This window comes from Chenopodium album, chromosome 5 (genome assembly GCF_948465745.1).
Source record: "Chenopodium album chromosome 5, dcCheAlbu1.1, whole genome shotgun sequence".
NCBI lineage: Eukaryota > Viridiplantae > Streptophyta > Magnoliopsida > Caryophyllales > Amaranthaceae > Chenopodium > Chenopodium album.
Window position 1 is genome coordinate 5,161,716 of NC_137838.1, and position 18,849 is coordinate 5,180,564.

The 18,849-nt window shown below is 32.9% G+C and overlaps 3 protein-coding genes across 4 annotated transcripts; all 3 read left to right on the forward strand.

The window, feature by feature from the left end:
- Nucleotides 1–1,623: 1,623 nt before the first annotated feature.
- On the forward strand, nucleotides 1,624–6,270 carry LOC145631626 (protein IQ-DOMAIN 21-like). Of its 2 annotated transcripts, none has more exons than XM_081683747.1 (6): nucleotides 1,624–1,848; nucleotides 1,927–2,033; nucleotides 3,957–4,250; nucleotides 4,710–5,135; nucleotides 5,325–5,608; nucleotides 5,692–6,270. In XM_081683747.1, exons 2-6 carry the CDS (start codon nucleotides 1,959–1,961, stop codon nucleotides 6,035–6,037), a joined length of 1,425 nt encoding a protein of 474 aa, XP_081539873.1. In that variant the 5' UTR covers nucleotides 1,624–1,848; nucleotides 1,927–1,958; the 3' UTR covers nucleotides 6,038–6,270. The 2 variants fall into 2 exon arrangements, with proteins under 2 accessions (XP_081539873.1, XP_081539872.1); XM_081683746.1 differs by having other exon boundaries at nucleotides 1,944–2,033.
- Nucleotides 6,271–7,117: 847 nt separating this feature from the next.
- Nucleotides 7,118–13,932, forward strand: LOC145631627 (starch synthase 1, chloroplastic/amyloplastic-like). The gene is made up of 15 exons (XM_081683748.1): nucleotides 7,118–7,640; nucleotides 8,499–9,019; nucleotides 9,219–9,296; nucleotides 9,441–9,565; nucleotides 10,278–10,359; nucleotides 10,819–10,992; nucleotides 11,140–11,221; nucleotides 11,339–11,430; nucleotides 11,539–11,601; nucleotides 11,681–11,770; nucleotides 12,347–12,471; nucleotides 12,561–12,669; nucleotides 12,748–12,809; nucleotides 12,936–12,975; nucleotides 13,395–13,932. The coding sequence occupies exons 1-15, from the start codon at nucleotides 7,310–7,312 to the stop codon at nucleotides 13,548–13,550; spliced, it is 2,130 nt and encodes a 709-aa protein (XP_081539874.1). The 5' UTR covers nucleotides 7,118–7,309; the 3' UTR covers nucleotides 13,551–13,932.
- Nucleotides 13,933–16,309: 2,377 nt separating this feature from the next.
- On the forward strand, nucleotides 16,310–18,123 carry LOC145630168 (phytolongin Phyl2.2-like). The gene has a single exon (XM_081682416.1). The coding sequence runs from the start codon at nucleotides 16,829–16,831 to the stop codon at nucleotides 17,636–17,638; it is 810 nt and encodes a 269-aa protein (XP_081538542.1). The 5' UTR covers nucleotides 16,310–16,828; the 3' UTR covers nucleotides 17,639–18,123.
- The last annotated feature ends 726 nt before the right edge of the window (nucleotides 18,124–18,849 follow it).

Consider the following 18,849-nt stretch of genomic DNA (forward strand, 5'->3'; position numbering starts at 1 on the left):
AAATTAGATGAACAAAACAAGACCTAAGAGGCAAAGATAAGAATGAGAGGGAAGAGAAGAAGTAATTTGGAGGGAAAATGGATCCGATCCCTTTCCCCTCGCCTTTCCTCCTTTTTTCTCCTCTTTCGTCTTGGTTAACAAAGTGTTAATCTCTTGTAGTAGACATTTTGAGTATAAATTTAAGATCAATTATTGTATATATTCTACCATTATTTGATTTGTTTCTCGATGGACAAATTAAATAGGACAAACCCAAAATGGATGTGTACTTGTATATTTTTTTGGCGAAAGAGTAGCGCAATTAAATTTCAAAGTTCATCAGAAATATACTCCTTATCAAGTATCAACTGATCTGATATTTTTAACAAGGATGTGTTAGGTCAAAAGAGTATTTATTATTGTAATCAATTTATCAATTAATTTAAACGTAGTAAAGTCCACTGGAAATTGTATCTGTTGCTTTGACTTTAACACCAATTAACAAAAAACAAAACAAAATGATCATTGTCCTTTACAAGCTAAATACTCAATTCCACCCCCAGTCCCCCACCCCAACCCCAACCCCAACCCCAACCCCTTTTTCTTCTTATTAATTGTAACAATAGAAATCATGAAATAATTAGAGGAAAATAAATTATTTTAAAATTTTTTGGATATAAAAGTGAAAGTAATAGAGATATGTCTATACGAGTAAATATATGAACTACATCCGAATCCTTTATTTTCTCAGTTAATAACTTATCGTTAGCTACAAGTTACTCCTACTCCGTATGCCTAACAACTATTACTACAATTTGTCTACAATTAACGACCATACCTCCTGTCCAACAAAAAGTAAAATTAAAAAAAAAAAACCCTATAAATATATTTTGCCAAAAATCTCCTACATCTAGTTTTGAAGTATGTTTAAATCATTTTTATTACTTTGTATTTTGTTATGATCATTATAACCAAAATAAATATTTTAACCGTTTTTTTAGCTACATCATTTTGCAAATTGTACATAGACTCCTAAACATTTTTTTTTAAAAGATGAGAGAGATAGAAAAAAAAAGGACTCATATGATAGGAAAGAGATTATCATCTAAAAAAAGCGATTCAACTAATGTAAAACTTTCATTTAGGTACCAACCAAAAAAAAAAAAAACTTTCGTTTAGGTCATTTTAGAATAGCAATGCAAGTACTCCCTCCATCTCCGAAAGGAGAACTCTTATGGCCTAAATCTAGTCCCAAAATAATCATCACATTTGCATTAAAATACTCTCCTATTTGCAATAATATTTGTTCTTCCCCGTGTTAATTTTGCTTTTGCATGTACTTTTATTATTTTTTCTTTTTTTCTTTTTTGCAAACTCTATGTGAAATTCAATTTCTAATATACTTTTACCATTATCCTTTTCACTTTCTTAATACCCGCAAAATCAACCTAGAAGTGTTGCTCTTTCGGTAACGGAGGGAGTATAAAGAAAGGAAGAAATATTTGAAAGTCAACGAAATAATTTTGACAAATAAAAAAAAGATAATATTATTAAAAAATGACGTGGCAAAAGCCGATTAGTTGTAGGCAGTAGAATATAGCAGAAGCAGCGGGTAAGGAAAATCCGTGAGAGAGATAAATGCCTAACGGCAATCCCGCGGTACGTCAGTTACTCCTCCTCCTCTTTACACTCTCTCTCTCTTTACTCTCCTTCCTTATTTTCTCTCTCCTCCCCTGTTTCCACACCTTCCCAATTTCTCATTTGTTCTCTTTCAAAATTTATCATATGATAAAATTTCATGACATAAAATGAAATGGAATATGCATTAAACCTATTATGTGATCATATTCTTTACAATATTATCATAAGGTATGATCTTTGTAATATAATCATACTCCTTTGATTACTTATTTTCCGTTTTCGTTCGTTTTATGTGTTGATCTTAAGGTTGATATGTTATAAAGGTTTGTCCTGCAAAAATGGGGAAAAAAGGAGGATGGTTCTCTTCTGTGAAGAAGGTCTTCAAGTCTAAAGACTCCTCGGAAAAAAATAAGGTATGTAAAATGAGATATTTTTTGAATCTATTATTAATCTTGATTTAGTATTTCTTTAATTTAAATTGTATGTATGAGACTAATTTAAATCTTGATATAGTAGATATTAAAAGTAGGTTTGTTATAATTATGGTACCATGAAGGCATGTAGTCATGAACTATTATCGGCTCTTGTACTTGTTTGTAATAAATTTTATCTTGACGTTTCAAAATAATATACTCGTAATTTTTTTTTTACAATTTTAAATACATAAATGGCATTTCAAAAATAATGTTGTACACATTTGAGTTCAGTGTTTATATAATTATATGCTAATGTCCAATTTTTACCTATCTTGATTGAAAGCATTTTTATGATATTTTGTTTAACAAAATTCTAAACACTTTAGATTTTCCTAATTTAATAGAGACGTATTTGACATGATAAAAATCGAAAATGTAAAATTTGTCCAACCTATCAAATTTAAACAAAAATTACCTATCTATTATATAATTTCTACATCAATTTAATTAATTTAAGTTAATTTAGAAATAGCTAAATTTTTACTCCTTAAACTTGACAAAAATACCTCAAGTGGAAAAAGAAATGAAAAGAAAGCATAAATTTACTTTAACCGTACCATCTTTGCTTTACAGTTTACACAATTACACTTTAAGATTTGACACGAAAATCATCTCAATTGGATTAATTTACTTAATGTTCAAGGGAAATTTACTATTATTGAATTTATAATTTCTAAAAAAAATCTTGTCTTGACTTAAATGGCAAGTTGCTCTTATGCATCATATAGCTTTTGAGGTAACTTTATGCTTTATTCATGTAACTAATGTCGTTAGGTAGCTATTGATGAAACCTTTTTAAGGGGGAACCTAATTTATTAGGACCATGAATCAATCCTCATTGATCTGAAAATCTAAAATGCATATGATACTTGTACATATGGTCCCAATAGGTCACAAGTTGTAATCCACAATAGAATCATGGAAATTAGGCTATCAACATCAACCTTTGTGATCATCATGTGTTTTTATTAATGTTAGATCTCCATCATCCAACTACGATAAAGATTTATAATATTTTTTTTTCGTTAACTTGATTTTTATAATGTCTACACTCGATATAGTCATGTGCCATCTTATCAAATTTGTTTTAAAGTTTACTTCTATAATACATATAAATCTTTGTTGATGGTTACAGAAATAGAGTAGGGTAGAAGTGGTAAGGTATACTATTAAGGTTTTGATAAAAAAGAATAGAGTAGAAGTGAGTCAAACTTGTTGAAACGATTTAGAATAAAAGGCAAGTTAATTGAAGAACTATCCAAACTATAGGGAGTATATAATTGTGAGGTAAAGTTTGTACAATTAAAATGATATAGCTAATTTTCTCTCCTTTATTCTATCTTTGAGTATACAAAGGAAAAGAATACTTGTACAAGAAAAGCTATTCTTACTAAAACTTGTAACACAAGCTTGGAACCAAAGAAAGGGAGGAAAGCACTAGGAAAGCCACAAAAATGACTTATTGTAAGGTGAATCGTGAATGAGATAAAAAAAATTATCATAGCAATTGGTCCAACCCAATATCATGCAAAGTAGTCCACGCACACATTGATGCCTTCATGCCTTAATATAAGCTGTTAAAACTTCTGTCGTTTTTTAATGGTCGTAATAATTAATTTTATACTATTTATATTCTAACATTAACTACTTCGTATATCATACAAATATTATGTATATACTTTACTACTCCATAATATATATAAGTTAGTATTATTATATTATGAACGGTAGTTAAAATTTGGAATAATGTTTATTTTCATATACGACTACTTCGTCAAACTTGTGCATTATCGACTACTCTAATTTAAAAGTTTATATGAAGTACTCAGCAGTATTTTTGTTATCCTACATTCACTTTAGGAAAAAGGTGCCCAAAAGTGGACCAATAATGATGCACTAGAAGTTGTGTCCGTGGAGCATTTCCCAACTGAAAGTTCCCCTGATTACACCAATGATGAAAGTGGTGGAACATCTCCAACAAGGGATGATCGCACCCATGCTATAGCTGTTGCAGCAGCCACAGCAGCAGCAGCCGAGGCAGCCGTCGCAGCAGCTCAAGCAGCCGCTAAGGTTGTCCGACTAGCAGGCTATGGCCGTCAATCTAAAGAAGAAACGGCTGCCACTTTAATTCAATCACATTATCGAGGATACTTGGTAAACAACACGTCTCATTGCAAAATTTCATTATTTTATATGATCCATATTGTTTTTATTATGGAGTTAATTACTACTTCCGTTAACTATTATTTGCAACAAAGGAATATTTTATATCTCATAAATAATATTTCGTACCTCTTTGTTGCAAATTATAGTTAACTGAGGTAGTATTATGTTATGAACACAAATTCTTTTCCCTTCTTATATAACTCCGTATTTAATTTATAAATGACTATATAATTAATTTTTTTTTTTTTTTTTTTTGAAAGAGACTATATAATTAATTTTAATGTGTACCTACTTAAGATTTCACGTGACATATATATGAACAATACATTAAATATATAATGCATCACATTATCTTATTGGTATGACATTATTTTATAGATTAGATGTTTGATTTGATTGTGTTAAAGATATTAAAGTAATAATTTGGTTGTTAATTTGTTTTTGAAGGCTCGAAGGGCTTTGCGTGCATTAAAAGGGTTGGTGAGATTACAAGCATTAGTAAGGGGACATAATGTACGGAAGCAGGCTCAAATGACAATGAGGTGCATGCAAGCTCTAGTACGAGTCCAGGCTCGGGTTCGAGCCCGGAGGCTTCACTTCACCCAAAACCATCATCGCGCTAATCATGGTGCTAATCATGCCCCTAATGATAATTATGGTAAAAGAGACAATTATAACAGGACGAACACGTTGCAAGATCAATTAATCACGTCAATTAAGAGTCCAACTAAGATTAATTATGGTAGTAATAGTAATGCTGATGAGTGGGATGAAAGGCAACATAGTTTTGAGCGTATCAAGGAGAGTTCTCTAAGGAAACAAGATGCTGCTTTAAGGAGAGAGCGCGCTCTTGCTTATGCTTATGATTATCAGGTTGGTTGATTCAATCCCCACTTTATTTTTTTAAAAACATTTGTGTAAGGTCGTTTTATCATCATAAGACCACTTTTGTGAGTCACTTATAAATTTTATATCTACACATGATAAGTCATAAAGAACATTGGTGTAGATATGTTTATATTCCTAGTCTTGGATAACATAAGAGTAACATTTAAATGGCAGCAACAACACCATCCAAGTTATCTAAGGCAATCAGATAATCCTCCAATGAATGAAACAATGTTCTCAACTTATGCCAATTCAATGGACAAACCGCCGTGGGGATGGAATTGGCTAGAGCGATGGATGGCCACCCAACAACAACAACAACAACAACCAATTCAAGTCTCAAATAAAATGAAATCGGCACCAAATGAGAGTACATACGTAACAGCGGTCACCACTAGCACCGATGATGTCTCCGAGAGAACAGTAGAGATGGACATGGTTGATCCACCTTATCAAAGGTACGTAACTTTTTAATCACCTTTTAATAAAAACATAAAACTTTCAAACTCAACTCAGTCAAAACTCAACTCGAACCTTACAGGTCAGGTAGGGAGTCTAGGCAGTCCAGTTTTGACGGAGTTCCAAGTTACATGGCCCCAACCCAATCAGCCAAAGCCAAGGTTCGAGGCCTAGGCCCATCTAAACAACGGGCCCAATCTCCTTCTCCTTGGAACCATCCTTCTCCATCAGCCAAAAGGTCACCACTTGGGCCCAATTGTGCGGACTCCTCTAGTTCTGGTGGTGGGTCGGTCCACTATCAATATGCTCACACTCCAAGCCCAAGCCCAAATAGTATTGGGGCTCGAGCCCAAGCTCGAAAGATTGCAGGGTACAGCCCAGATTCTACTGGTAGTAGTGATCGAATGTTTAGTAATGGTTGGAGATGAAGATTTTATCTTATGTGATGTGACCTATGATGGACTTTTCTTGAACTTGATTGCTATTGTTGTTACATAATAATGTGAAAATTAATTTTGTACTTATTTATCATAATTATAACACAAATATCTATCTATTGTTTTGGGATATTGTGATTATCAGCTTGTGATGTAGATTTGTAAATTTTTTAAAAGTGAGTATATGTTTTGTACTGCATAATGGTAATTATATACAACTAGACTAATGTGTTTTTCTTTAATGGTAGTATAAATTTGGTAGTTATGACAAATTCATGTGTCTATGTTATTGATGGCTAACAATATTTAATCTTTTTCATAATTATTTTTCCTAATCTTTCCTTTCGAGTCTTTTATTTTTGTAACTCTAGTCACATTAGGGCGTGTATAGTTTATACCATACCAGATTACCAGGTGATTTCGATGTAATGGTATTATTATTATTATTATTATTATTATTATTATTATTTGTTTATTTTTTATACAAATCCTAGTCCCATGAATTATGATGGCCTACAACAACTTATTATATAATTTCGGAGATTTGTTTCAATATTAGTGTTACAAATAATCTACTGTACATAATAAAATATTGCTGATTTGAATACAGTCTATCTTAAAGCAAACCATATAAGATGTAAGTATAGTTGATCAATCCAATAAGGGCATGTTCACTTCAGCTTAATTTCAGTTCAGTTCAGCTCCAATCAGTTCAGTTTAGTAAATGTGAACAAATTCTTAGTTTAATTTAAATAAGTTAAGACGAAGAGAACAAACCATATAAGATGAAAGTATAGTTGATCAATCCAATGATGTGAGTATAAGTAATTAAGAGACGGAAGAAGTACGAGATTATAAGTAATTAAGAGACGGAAGGAGTACCAGAGTACATGAGAAATGACGAAAATGATGTGATAAATTTAGAAAGCAGTGCCATTCACCATCCCAAGTCGGCAAGTGTACTGTACCAGTGGCCAGTGACACATACGGTCATAGTTTATTGTCAATTTTTAATTTTTACTCAATTTTTAATTTTTTGGTTCACATTAATTTATACCTCACATACGGTCATTATGCTTTCACAAGATCCGTCCTTGAATATCTGACCTTTTTTCACAAAACCAACAAAAATACTCTAGAAATAGAATCAAATATTCATCATCAACACATAATTTTATTCTTTTTCTCTTTTTTTCTTTTCATCATTTGATATTTTCATGCCATTTTCCATTTTTACAAATCACCCATCTTTCTCTTCTTATAATGGAGTCTCTTTCACTCCAATCTTTTCACATAAATGGCTTAAATTATCGCTCTAAATTGAATTTTCCAAGCAACCCATCAGAATTTAGAGCAATTAATCAACTGGGTTTTGATTATTTTTGGAGACAAAGGTGTAAAAGATTGTCTTTTTCAGTTAAATGTCAATCATATTCTGGGAAAAATGAAGGTGGGGTTTCAAGTTCTAAAGATGGTTCTTATTCTGCAATTGAAGAGCAACAAGAAGGAGATGAAGGGCATTTAGGTCATTTGATTGGTCCTGTGAAAGATGCTTCTGGTGCCATTGTTAGTTTTAACTTGTATTCTCAATCTGGTTTGTACACTCCTCTTCTTGTTTCTATAATTTATATTGCATGTTGATTTTTAGTAATTGAAAATATTGATTGAATTTTACAAAATTATATGAATGGATATTGTGAAAATGTCTGTTTTTTTTAGATCTTAATGAATTGTTGGGAATGCTATATGATTTGTGTGGTATAATGTCATTGTAAATGAAAATATTTGAAAATTGCTATAATTGGCAATTTTGTGTTCCTTTGTCATAAGTGACAGGGAAATGATGTAACTTGAAATCAGTAGGTTTGGTAAACTATTTTAGTTGATTAGTTATGTTAACTAGCTGTTTGTTGATAATATGTAGTGGACTAGTGGTTGGAGTGTTGACTGTGGAGAAGGAATGTTGCCAACTTGATGGCTGACTGGCTGAGTAATAATTGAAATTGAAATGGTATATATTTCAAGAATAAGAAATTTGACATTTACTTAGAGGGTAGGATCAATATGAGGCTATCATGATGTGATAGGATCATGTGTCGCGGCCACAATAATCTGCATTGAATTTTTGTTTTCGAGTTATTAGTAAACGCTCAAGTGATCGCGAGTGATAATGTTTTTCATGTGCAATTGCTTTATAAATGATGGTTGTGGGCTAATGCAGGTCTTGTTATCTTGATTGATAATTTATTTTGGGGGTAATGCCATAATGTAAAGTCAGTTGACTATGTAGTTGCTCAATTTAACTTAGATAGCAATTTCCAACTAGGATGAGGGTTTAGTACTTAAGTGTATAGTTCATATTTTTAAAGTCTTGTTTCTTCACGGTGTTGTTGATAAATTGTATTAATGACCACATTATAAAATTTAAAGTTTGCTTTTCATAATTGAACAGCGAACACGGACACTAGTAACTCAAACGTTAATGCAGTCCTGGACCTGGATAAACAGGATGAAGAGCAGGGAGATTACGGCATTAAAGAAGATTTGTGGAAAGTTAGGGAAGCAACTGACAGTGAAGGAGAGGAGAAAATTTCTTCTGGATTACCGTCTAGCTTTGTTTTTGAACAAGGAGTAAGAAAGGAAATTTTGGCTGAAGACTTACTGGAAGAAACTGTTGTTGAGGGAGAGGAGAAAACTTCAGTCAAAGTAAAGTTAAGTATTGTCTTTGTTACTGCAGAAGCCGCACCATATTCCAAGACAGGGGGTTTAGGTGATGTTTGTGGTTCTTTGCCTATAGCTCTAGCTGAGCGTGGGCATCGTGTAATGGTAATTGCTCCCCGTTACATACATGGTACTGCTGCAGATAAGGTTTATGCTGGCGCATTTGATGCTGACTGCCGCATCAAGGTCAATTGTTTTGGAGGGGAACAAGAAGTCGCCTTTTTCCACCAATATAGGGATGGTGTTGATTGGGTAAGAAAAATGAATACTGCTATTAGCCTATTACTAAAGTAAAGTTCTGGTGGCTTGCCTTTTTTCTTTTCTTTTTTTTTTTTCCTCTAGTTTTTACATTCTATTGATATAGTGCCTTGTGTGGATCTTGTATGAGATTTTAGAATATATAATATATTTATGTCTCAATATATAGTGACCTTTTCATTCCATGTTATAGGTCTTTGTCGATCATCCTTCATATCATCGACCTGGAAACCCATACGGTGACAGCTTTGGTGCCTTTGGTGATAATCAGGTATGTGCCATTTCATGGATATAGAATCTCTTTCTCCTCCCATGTGAGTAGGACCAATTGTGGAAGTATGTTACAATTGAGTCAGTTTGACTTGTTTTAGTTGACAAGATACAAGAGTAACAATTTTCATCTTTGGTTGGACAGTTTCGGTTCACCTTACTTTGTCATGCAGCATGTGAAGCTCCTCTTGTCCTTCCACTAGGAGGGTACACCTATGGGGAAAAATGCTTGTTCCTTGTTAATGATTGGCATGCAGGTCTTGTACCAGTGTACGTGCTCTCTTATTTTTGACTCTCTAATGATTTTGTATTTTTTTTAAGTTGTTGAGTGATGAGTGCCAAGTTATATTGTCAGTAGCAATGGGGATCATATTTTAGACTCTTTGATTTGCTTTGATTTACTTTTCTCAATCTCATTGCTGGAGGAGGTTGAATCATTAAGGAACACTCAGAATTAAAGTTTTAAGCAGCAATGGATGAGTAGACTAGTATATTTCAAAAATGGACCTGTACAAGCCATGTAATTATTATACTGTGGAGCTCATCAAATAGACTAGTGACAGTTCCATGCCTGACCACTTTAAGCTAACTTCTAGAAAATATCTTTGAAGTACTGCAATTGATTGTAATATTGTCATTTGCAACTATGCTTGTGCAGTAGTAGTATTTGTTAACTAATGAGGTAAGGGTGCTCTTTCTTGTGATGAAAAGAATAATTTTTGTTAATATCTGAAGTTGTTTATCCCTTATAATTTTATTGTTGTCCAGTAGTTGTTTGATGAAGTACTCCATCGTTTACAACAGACCTTATTCTTGATAGAATGTTAATAAATCTTAATGCTATGACACAATGGTGTTTATTGAATGAATAGTGTTAGTTTATCATCTATCATGGGCATTTCATATTTTATTGCTTGTGAATTTCTGATAACTTATCTATGATGAACAGCAAACAGATTTATAATGTCGGTTGTTTTTGTAGACTTCTTGCAGCTAAATACCGTCCTTATGGAGTTTACAAGGATGCACGGAGCATACTTGTTATACACAACCTTTCTCATCAAGTACGTGTCTCTTGTATGGTTGATATTGGTCATGTTCTTTGAGTATATGTGATTATGTGAGTGACCACTTAATATTATAAGGTAGCCACTTGGCAAATATGATACCTTGGAAGATAATAAAGTAATTCAAAATCTCAACTTCATGCAATGCCCACATGTAATGAAGATGCAAAAGTACATTTCTAACAAACGGCTAATTATACTCATTTTGGAAATCTGTCCATCTCCTGAGCTCCCTCTTTTTTCTATCCTACATTTAGAACTTTAAATTTAGGACGTTACATACCCTTCATGCAACACAGTCTGTATCCTGACTGCAGATTTTTTTTTTTCTTTTTAAATATTTTCTATAACTACATATTGGCAGCTTTTTTTTGATTGAACACTTGTCAAACTAGAAGAAAAGCTATCCTATTGGAGAAACACTGATAATCTATATTTATATTCTGCTTTTGCTAGGGTGTGGAGCCTGCAGTAACATACGATAATTTAGGAATTCCTCCACAGTGGTATGGAGCACTAGAATGGGTGTTCCCCGAGTGGGCAAGAGCACATGAACTTGACAAAGGTGAAGCAGTCAATATTTTAAAGGGAGCCATTGTGACAGCTGATAGAATACTTACTGTTAGCCAGGTAATATTCCCTCAATTATGTATCTAGAATGTTATTTTGTTTCGTTCAGTATGCAGTATTTATTTTGGCATGCAAGTAAAATGTGGGAATAGTTTAGATACCAAATTATAATTTTATCAATTTGTCATGCTCTATGAATGGTTTCAGGGATATTCGTGGGAAATAACAACTGTGGAGGGTGGCTATGGTTTGCACGAATTACTTACCAGCAGGAAATTCGTGTTAAATGGTACTTGTATATCTTTAATTTCTTATTCAATGCTCAACTTTTCTGTTCATTGACGCATTAGGTATTTCGTGCTCTATACTCTTGTGTTGATTTTTATTTTAATTTTATTTTATATAGGGATTATTAATGGGATCAATACTTCTGAGTGGGACCCATCTAATGATGCACATATTGCAGCACCCTACTCAATTGATGATCTCTCTGGAAAGGTATTAGGATATTCATTTATTTGAAAAAACAAACCTTGAAGCAAAGATTTTAAATATATTACAGTGTATATTTCATCATCATTATCGTTTACTTGGTGTGAATTTCAGGCTCAATGCAAGGCTGCCTTACAGAAGGAGCTTGGTCTTCCTCTCAAACCTGATTGCCCATTGGTGCGATAAAGAATCAACTTCTACATCAGACTATTTAATTTACTCCTTTCTTAACTAAAACTAACTTTGGTTTTTATAGATTGGTTTTATCGGAAGGCTAGACTACCAGAAAGGTATCGATATAATTCAGGCAGCAATTCCAGAGCTTATGGGAGATGACGTGCAATTTGTAAGTAGAGTTATATGACTATATCCTTAATTTCAAAATGTGGAAAAGGGAGGTTCCTGCCCAAATTGAATCTGAAGAGGGGGTAAATGCGAACAAAATTTTCTCGGCAGAAGCCCAGAGCCTGTTTTGTTGGTCTTAATTAGTCATGTACTCCCTCTGCCTGTGATTAGCTGCCACAGTATTACAACCCCTCACAACATGACTACGCCAAATTACCCTTTAAATAGCTGTCTCTTTTCCATTCTTGCTCCGTCACTCTTCTTAAAAATTAAGCTTGGAGAGTTAATCATATAATCAATTCCAATTTTAGGATAGATCACAACCTTTTCCAGACATTCCGAAATAGTATGCGTGAATAAAATTGTTATTTCGTAATGGAGGGACTAAATAAATTTGATTTACTTAAATTAGCTGCTGTAACTGAAGTTCTTAAAGAGGAATTTAGAAGCAACTCTCCACCCTACATGCAGGGTTCTTTGTCTTCTTAGGCTTTTGATCTGTATAAAATTTTAGTGATGTGCTGGTTACGCTACTGTGAATCTGTGATGGATGCTATAACTATACTATCTGCACCAGGTTATGTTAGGGACAGGTAATTCCAAGTACGAAACATGGATGAGAGCAACAGAGGTGACATACAAAGATAAGTTTCGTGGCTGGGTTGGATTCAGTGTCCCAATTTCTCATCGAATAACTGCAGGGTAAAGTAAATAAATTCTCAGACTTATGAGACCTGGTAAAAAAAAAAATACTATGTATTACTTTCGCTAACAAGAGTTCTGTGAAACAGATGTGACATCCTTTTGATGCCATCAAGATTTGAACCATGTGGACTAAATCAACTTTATGCAATGAGATATGGAACTATACCAGTAGTTCACTCCACGGGAGGGCTTCGAGTGAGTTTTTCTCTAGCTTTTTAAGGTTTTTGCTCTTTAGAATGTGATTACTTATAATGTATTTTGCATGTAATGCAGGATACTGTTGAAACTTACAATCCTTTTGCTGTTGGGACCGATGATAGTGGTACTGGTACCGGGTATGTTTTTCTCGAGAAACGTCTTTTGTATAGTTTGCCTTTTGATTTTCTCTTATTTGTGCTTTTTTTGTTTGTTATAAAATTAACCTTTTCTTTGCATTCTTTTTTGCTACATGTAATCGACAGGTGGGGATTTGCTCCATTGGAAAAGGATAGTATGTTGTTGGTGAGTTCTATTATTTTGATCTCGATCTTTTTTTCTTTTGAGATTGAATTCTGACCATTCTTTTGATGTATAGATCTCTGTATTTCCTAGGATCTAGTTCATGTTCCTGTATCAGTCAGAATATAAAGAATGGAAAATAAAATTTGCTCTTTGACTAATACAGGTCTTTTAAATTGATAATGATATTATTCTTATCGCTAATTTTCTTGTCCCACTTAAAGTATGCACCTGGCTTTGTGAAGTATAAGCCTTAAAATTTGATCTTGGGGATCAATTAAGTAGTTCAATTCTATTTTTGTTGTGGCACGTTGATGCATGTTGTACAATTTTGAGACGGAATACTAAATTTTATTCCTTCCTCGCCTTTCCTCCCCCCAATTTTAACTCAAACTTTGTTTTTGGGGTTCGTGTACTGGCAGGCCCTGAGGAACGCTCTGAAAACTTACAGGGAATACAAGGGTTCATGGTTGGGGTTGATGAAGAGAGGCATGCAACAGGACTTCACATGGGACAGTGCTGCTGCCCATTACGAGCAGGTGTTTGAATGGGCACTCTCTGATCCTCCATACTGTTGAGATAAGAGAGAAAGCCGAGCATATAAAATTGTTTAAGCAAGAGCGGAGCATGGAAGCTTGCTGCCAATGGTACCAATAAGTATAAACAAACTTCAGAATCTCTCTAGTTGGTTTGCTGATGAATTGAAGCAATCCCATCTACTACCAATCGAGTCAGCAGCACAGAATCGGCTTTCTTTCTTCTTTTCAACTCCGTATCATTTTTGTAGGTTGGTTATTAGCAAGTCCCCTCATCTCCCGATCTTGTAATTAGTAAGCAGCCACACTCTATGCTCTTTGTACGTAGCGAGAATTTCTCTTGTAAAGTAGTACTAATAGATAAATTAATTTTCCAAGATAAAGAGAATAATAATGATGTGGAGAAAATCTATAATTAAATTAAACAGAACATATACAGCTCCATTAATTGGTCCCAAATTAAAAAGAAATGAAAGTGATGTTCAGTTCTTTAATAGAGGTATAAAGTTTTCGTGTTTTGAATATACTCTATTCCATTTATTCTTTTATATTGATGCATAATATAACTTTCTTTAGCTTACTTTTATGTCACATAATGACTAACATATTCTATAACTGTCATTTGTATATGAATTACTTTCATATAATGTTACTTCTTTTATCTTATTACGACGTAGCAATCTATGTTAAGTAGAGTTTATAGCTAGAAACCTTAGAGCTCAACCTGAAAAGAGAAAACGACTATTATTTAGAAATCGAGGGAGTATAAACCATCAGAAGTCAAAATTCCGAGTACTTTATAGCGTACGGACTACGAGTATTATATTAACCTTGATTCCTCATGGCTCACGAGTGATGAGTCATGAACCTCAAGTACAGCTAGCCTAATGTTTAATGTTTAATGTTTATGTTTTATGTTAACCTATGTTTTAGATGAATAATATTGTATAGAAATGGTGACAAGCTGGTAACACCTAAAATGGTGACAACCTAGTTATACCTTTGCTGACATGTGTCAGATCTTAACTAGATTTATCATTTTTTAAGCTTATTAATTTAGTTTTTTAATGTTCGGTTGATTGTATACATAAATTTCTCTTTCCAAAGTGATTAGGCATACTACTTGTTTAAGTACATCGACATAAACGAATCCTTGATATAAATTTTTTCTTGTTGTAGCTGGATTAAGGATTTCTTTTTCTTAAACAACAAATTTAAAAGATTCAAGAAACTTGTTTTGTGATTTGGTGTAAACTTCTTCAATTCTCTTTTAATCTTAATATACTTTAGTATTTTTATGACGTATCTTTAAAAACTATAAATAATTTATGTTGCAATTAAGAGGACACAATAAAATTTTATATTGATCAGCGCAAGTCTAACTTTTACTTGACATTAATCACTTAATTGTTCAACAATAAACTTAAACCATTTTTTATTCTTACTGTCTTACTATTCCCATCATTCTTTTTAATTTATACCATTAGTAAAGATGCGAAGCTTTAATCATAATATTCATTGATACATATAACTAAAGAAAAACGGGTCAAATCTTAAGTTACGAAAGGAGTAAAATATCATTATTACTTTCAAGAAATACTTTGAAGAAAACAAACTTTGACCGAACAAACACTTTAACATGCTAATACGAAGTACATTCAGTCATTCAACGTTATCTTAGGGATAATATCGTTCATCAAAAGACATGATTTAACATGTAGATGTAGAAGCAAACTGATAGTGAAAGGCTTTGAAAGGAAAAGGCCAACCAACTCTTGAAGAATTCTGACCAACCAAGTTACCTTTGCTTGATTCATGGCTCTAACTCAATCTAAGTACTATCTCCGTTACAAGAGTTATGTGCAACGATTTGACATAAAGCAGAGAGGGAAAATGTCTAATCGTTGCACATAACCTGTAACGGAGGTAGTATATGATTTGGCACTATAGAGTGATACTAGAGAACAAATTAGGAGTCCATATGAATATGATTGACCTTCCAAAATAGAACATGAAGCTCAATCAAAATCGAAGAAACACACGGATGAGGGCAACTTTACACCTTAAATTTAAGTTAGTACAACTTGATTTTTGCGAGTTATTGCTTCTGTTCGGATTAGTTATCGCCTAATTGGATTAAACTTTGTGTACATTATAACATGATTATTATTTTCGGTAAAGGGAGCATTGATCAAGGTCATCATTTATTTCATAAAGCTGTAAGACCAAAATATTATTATTGTTCAAATGAGGAAAAATATTCTAATTTGTAATAAGGTATAGATAGACGAATCTCTCTTAAGTAAAAACTAGATTACTAGCATTTAGACTGAAAAAAACATATATCGAATTATTAACCTTAGATATCACTATGTGACGCCATGTGTAATAATATAAGGTACTACGACATGACCACATCATCATAATCATCTAAAATCAGATTATATCATACCATTGAACGATAGACATAATATTAACGAAAAATACGTACAATCAAATCAAAATTGAACTCCTCTTTCCAATCAGAAATCAATAATCACGTTGATGATGTACTCAAAATTCAAATCGGTAACATGATAGCTAAATCGGAACTAGAGCAATAACTCACAAGATTCAAACCAAGAGTAAATTTGGAATCTTCCAAGATGAATAGGGAAGCTTTTAAGACCCCAATATAACATGTCCCATGTTTCATAAATGATTTTTTTTTTTTTTTTTTTTTTTTTTTTTTTTTTGATAATATGTTTCATAAATGATTTATGAATGTATTTGTAATCTCCCGCTATTAAGGCCAAAATTGTCAAAATAACAAAATTATCCATCCCACTTCCACCTCCACCTCCCTCCACCTTTGATGGATCCTCCTCTGCTTTCGCTGTAAAAATTAATAATTCAATTTCTTTTCTTTGATTCCAAACCCTAGATTTCTGTCTCCTTCCTAACACCCCCTTTGTCTTAACTTTCTCTCTCCTCTCTTCTTCATTTCCAATCTCAAATTCATCACTCTCAAAAACAAGAAAAAAAAAGGAGGTAATTACAGCAAAACTTATTCAAATCAATCCCAAATGTTAGCAAATATTCATCAATTTATCACCTTGATTGATTTCCCACCCAATTTTTTGATATAATTTTGTGGGTTTTTTATAATTTCATTGATTTCCCACGTAAATTAAGCTAATTTTTTTGTTGGGTTCTGATTTGATTTGATTAATTGATTGATTACCCACTAAAATTCCCCTGATTTTCTTGGTGGGTTTTCAATTTTTTGTTCAATTAATCACAAATTTGATCTGGGGTTTTGATTTTTGAGGAAAATTCCAATGATTTCAGACCCAGATCTCGTACGCTACGCTTGCGTAGCTCATCATCGTTCTTTAGATTCATCAACGATTTTGGGCGAATTTAACTCAGCTGACTCGGCGCTTCAACAACTCGCTCATCAATGTCTTCACTCTGTTCCACCACATCACAGCATTTTTTCTCACTCATATCGAAATCAAGCTTACACCTTTTTGTTAAATGATGGGTTTGTTTATTTTGGGATATTTGATTCAAAATTGAGAAAATCTGATCAAATTCAATTCTTGGGTTGTTTGAAGGACACTTTTCATCATATAATCAATGGAAAATCAGATATCAAGTTTTCAAATTTTTGCCTTCAAGGTGAGCTTCACCCAATTTTTCATAAATTGTTGTCAAAAAGTTGTGATTTTGATGCATTGCAATTAATCCCTAATGGTGTTCATAACAACAATAACTCGAAACCGGTTTCGAGTAAGAACAAGAAGATTTTGAATGTGTCATTGTTGTCTGCCTCCAAAATATGTAAAGGAGTGAAGAAAAATAAGTTGTTTGATGAGAGAACAAATAGTGGTGAGCCTTTGGTTGATGATAAAGTTGATTTGTTAAATGAGGGTAATTTTGATGTTGGTGATGTTAAAAATAGGGAAATTAATACCCCAAATGGTAATTTTTTAATGGGTGGTGGTGTTGGTGTTGGAAGGAATAAAGCTAAGAAAATATGGAGAAGACATGTTTGGATTGTGTTAGTGTTGGATTTGGCTGTTTGTTTGATTTTGTTTGGGATTTGGTTGTTTGTTTGCCGAGGGTTTCAATGCATTGAAGGGTAGTAAAATCTATCAGATTGTTCGGTATGATTTCGACAAGCTTGTTCATCATCTTGGATGTGTTCTTTTTTTGAAATTCAAGGTCATTTGGTTGATCTTGGATTTTGTGGATTTGGTGTTGAAGACTATCATCATGAAGTGTTTTACATTTGATCTTGTTGTACCATCAAGTTCATTCAGTTTTATGTCCAAAGAGTAGGAATTACTTTTGAGTGTAATTCAAAAAATGGGGATAATTTCATGTTTTTGAGCTTATTTGGTCTAGCTAATATGATAATTTGGGGTTAATATTTAGTAACCCTTTAATTTGTATTAGTTGAGGATCAATTGCTTTTGTTATACATCCCCTTGTTAAATCTGTTTTTATGTAATTCTTTGATACTGTGTATAGGAGGAAAGTCAGGAAACCATCAATATGTTACAATGTTACTTGTGCAGGCTGTTTCAAATTTTAATGGATATGATTATAACTTTTCATCTTGTTTCAACTATGTTCTTTTACTTCTGATTCATTGAATCATGGCTAATTTTATGGTTTGTGTTTGATGTATCCTTTGGTTGAGCAATCATTTTCTTTCCATGGTCTCTAGTCTTTCACCAACTTGTTTTTAAACATTTGTATGCCCTTTCTCTAATCATAATCTATAAAAGTATATCGTTTGAGATTTTCATTGTTGCTATGTTAGGTAGCACGAACATTTCTAAAAGATGATGATAGATCTTGATATTTGATACAGAGTACTTGTTAACTTGTACCAAAAGCTGCATTTCATGCTGGTTCAGATCCATTTTTGCAATTTTGCAATATTTCGGCCTTTTGCTATACTCCGTAGTACATTTTTGCCACTCATGCTGTATATTAAGCTGTTGCAATACATTGAAGCTCAAAGCACCAATATTACTCAAAAACATGGTGGGGGGAATTCATATTCACATTACCTTTTGTTTTCCACTAAACAAAACAACATTATCATTAGGATACCAATGAACAATGATTCATCGTTGCTTACTTTAAAAATTCTAATACTAAAGCAAGAAGCAACAGCTACCAATTTCTTAACACGTGTTTTTTCTATGCAAAATGCTTTTTGGAAAGATGACAAAGCTAAAGAAATTCAACCTTAATCATGATTAAGAACATGTTAAATTAATCATTTAACTTGCTAATCTAGGTAATTAGTTACAGATTAATCCTGCTGGAAACCTCGTAATTG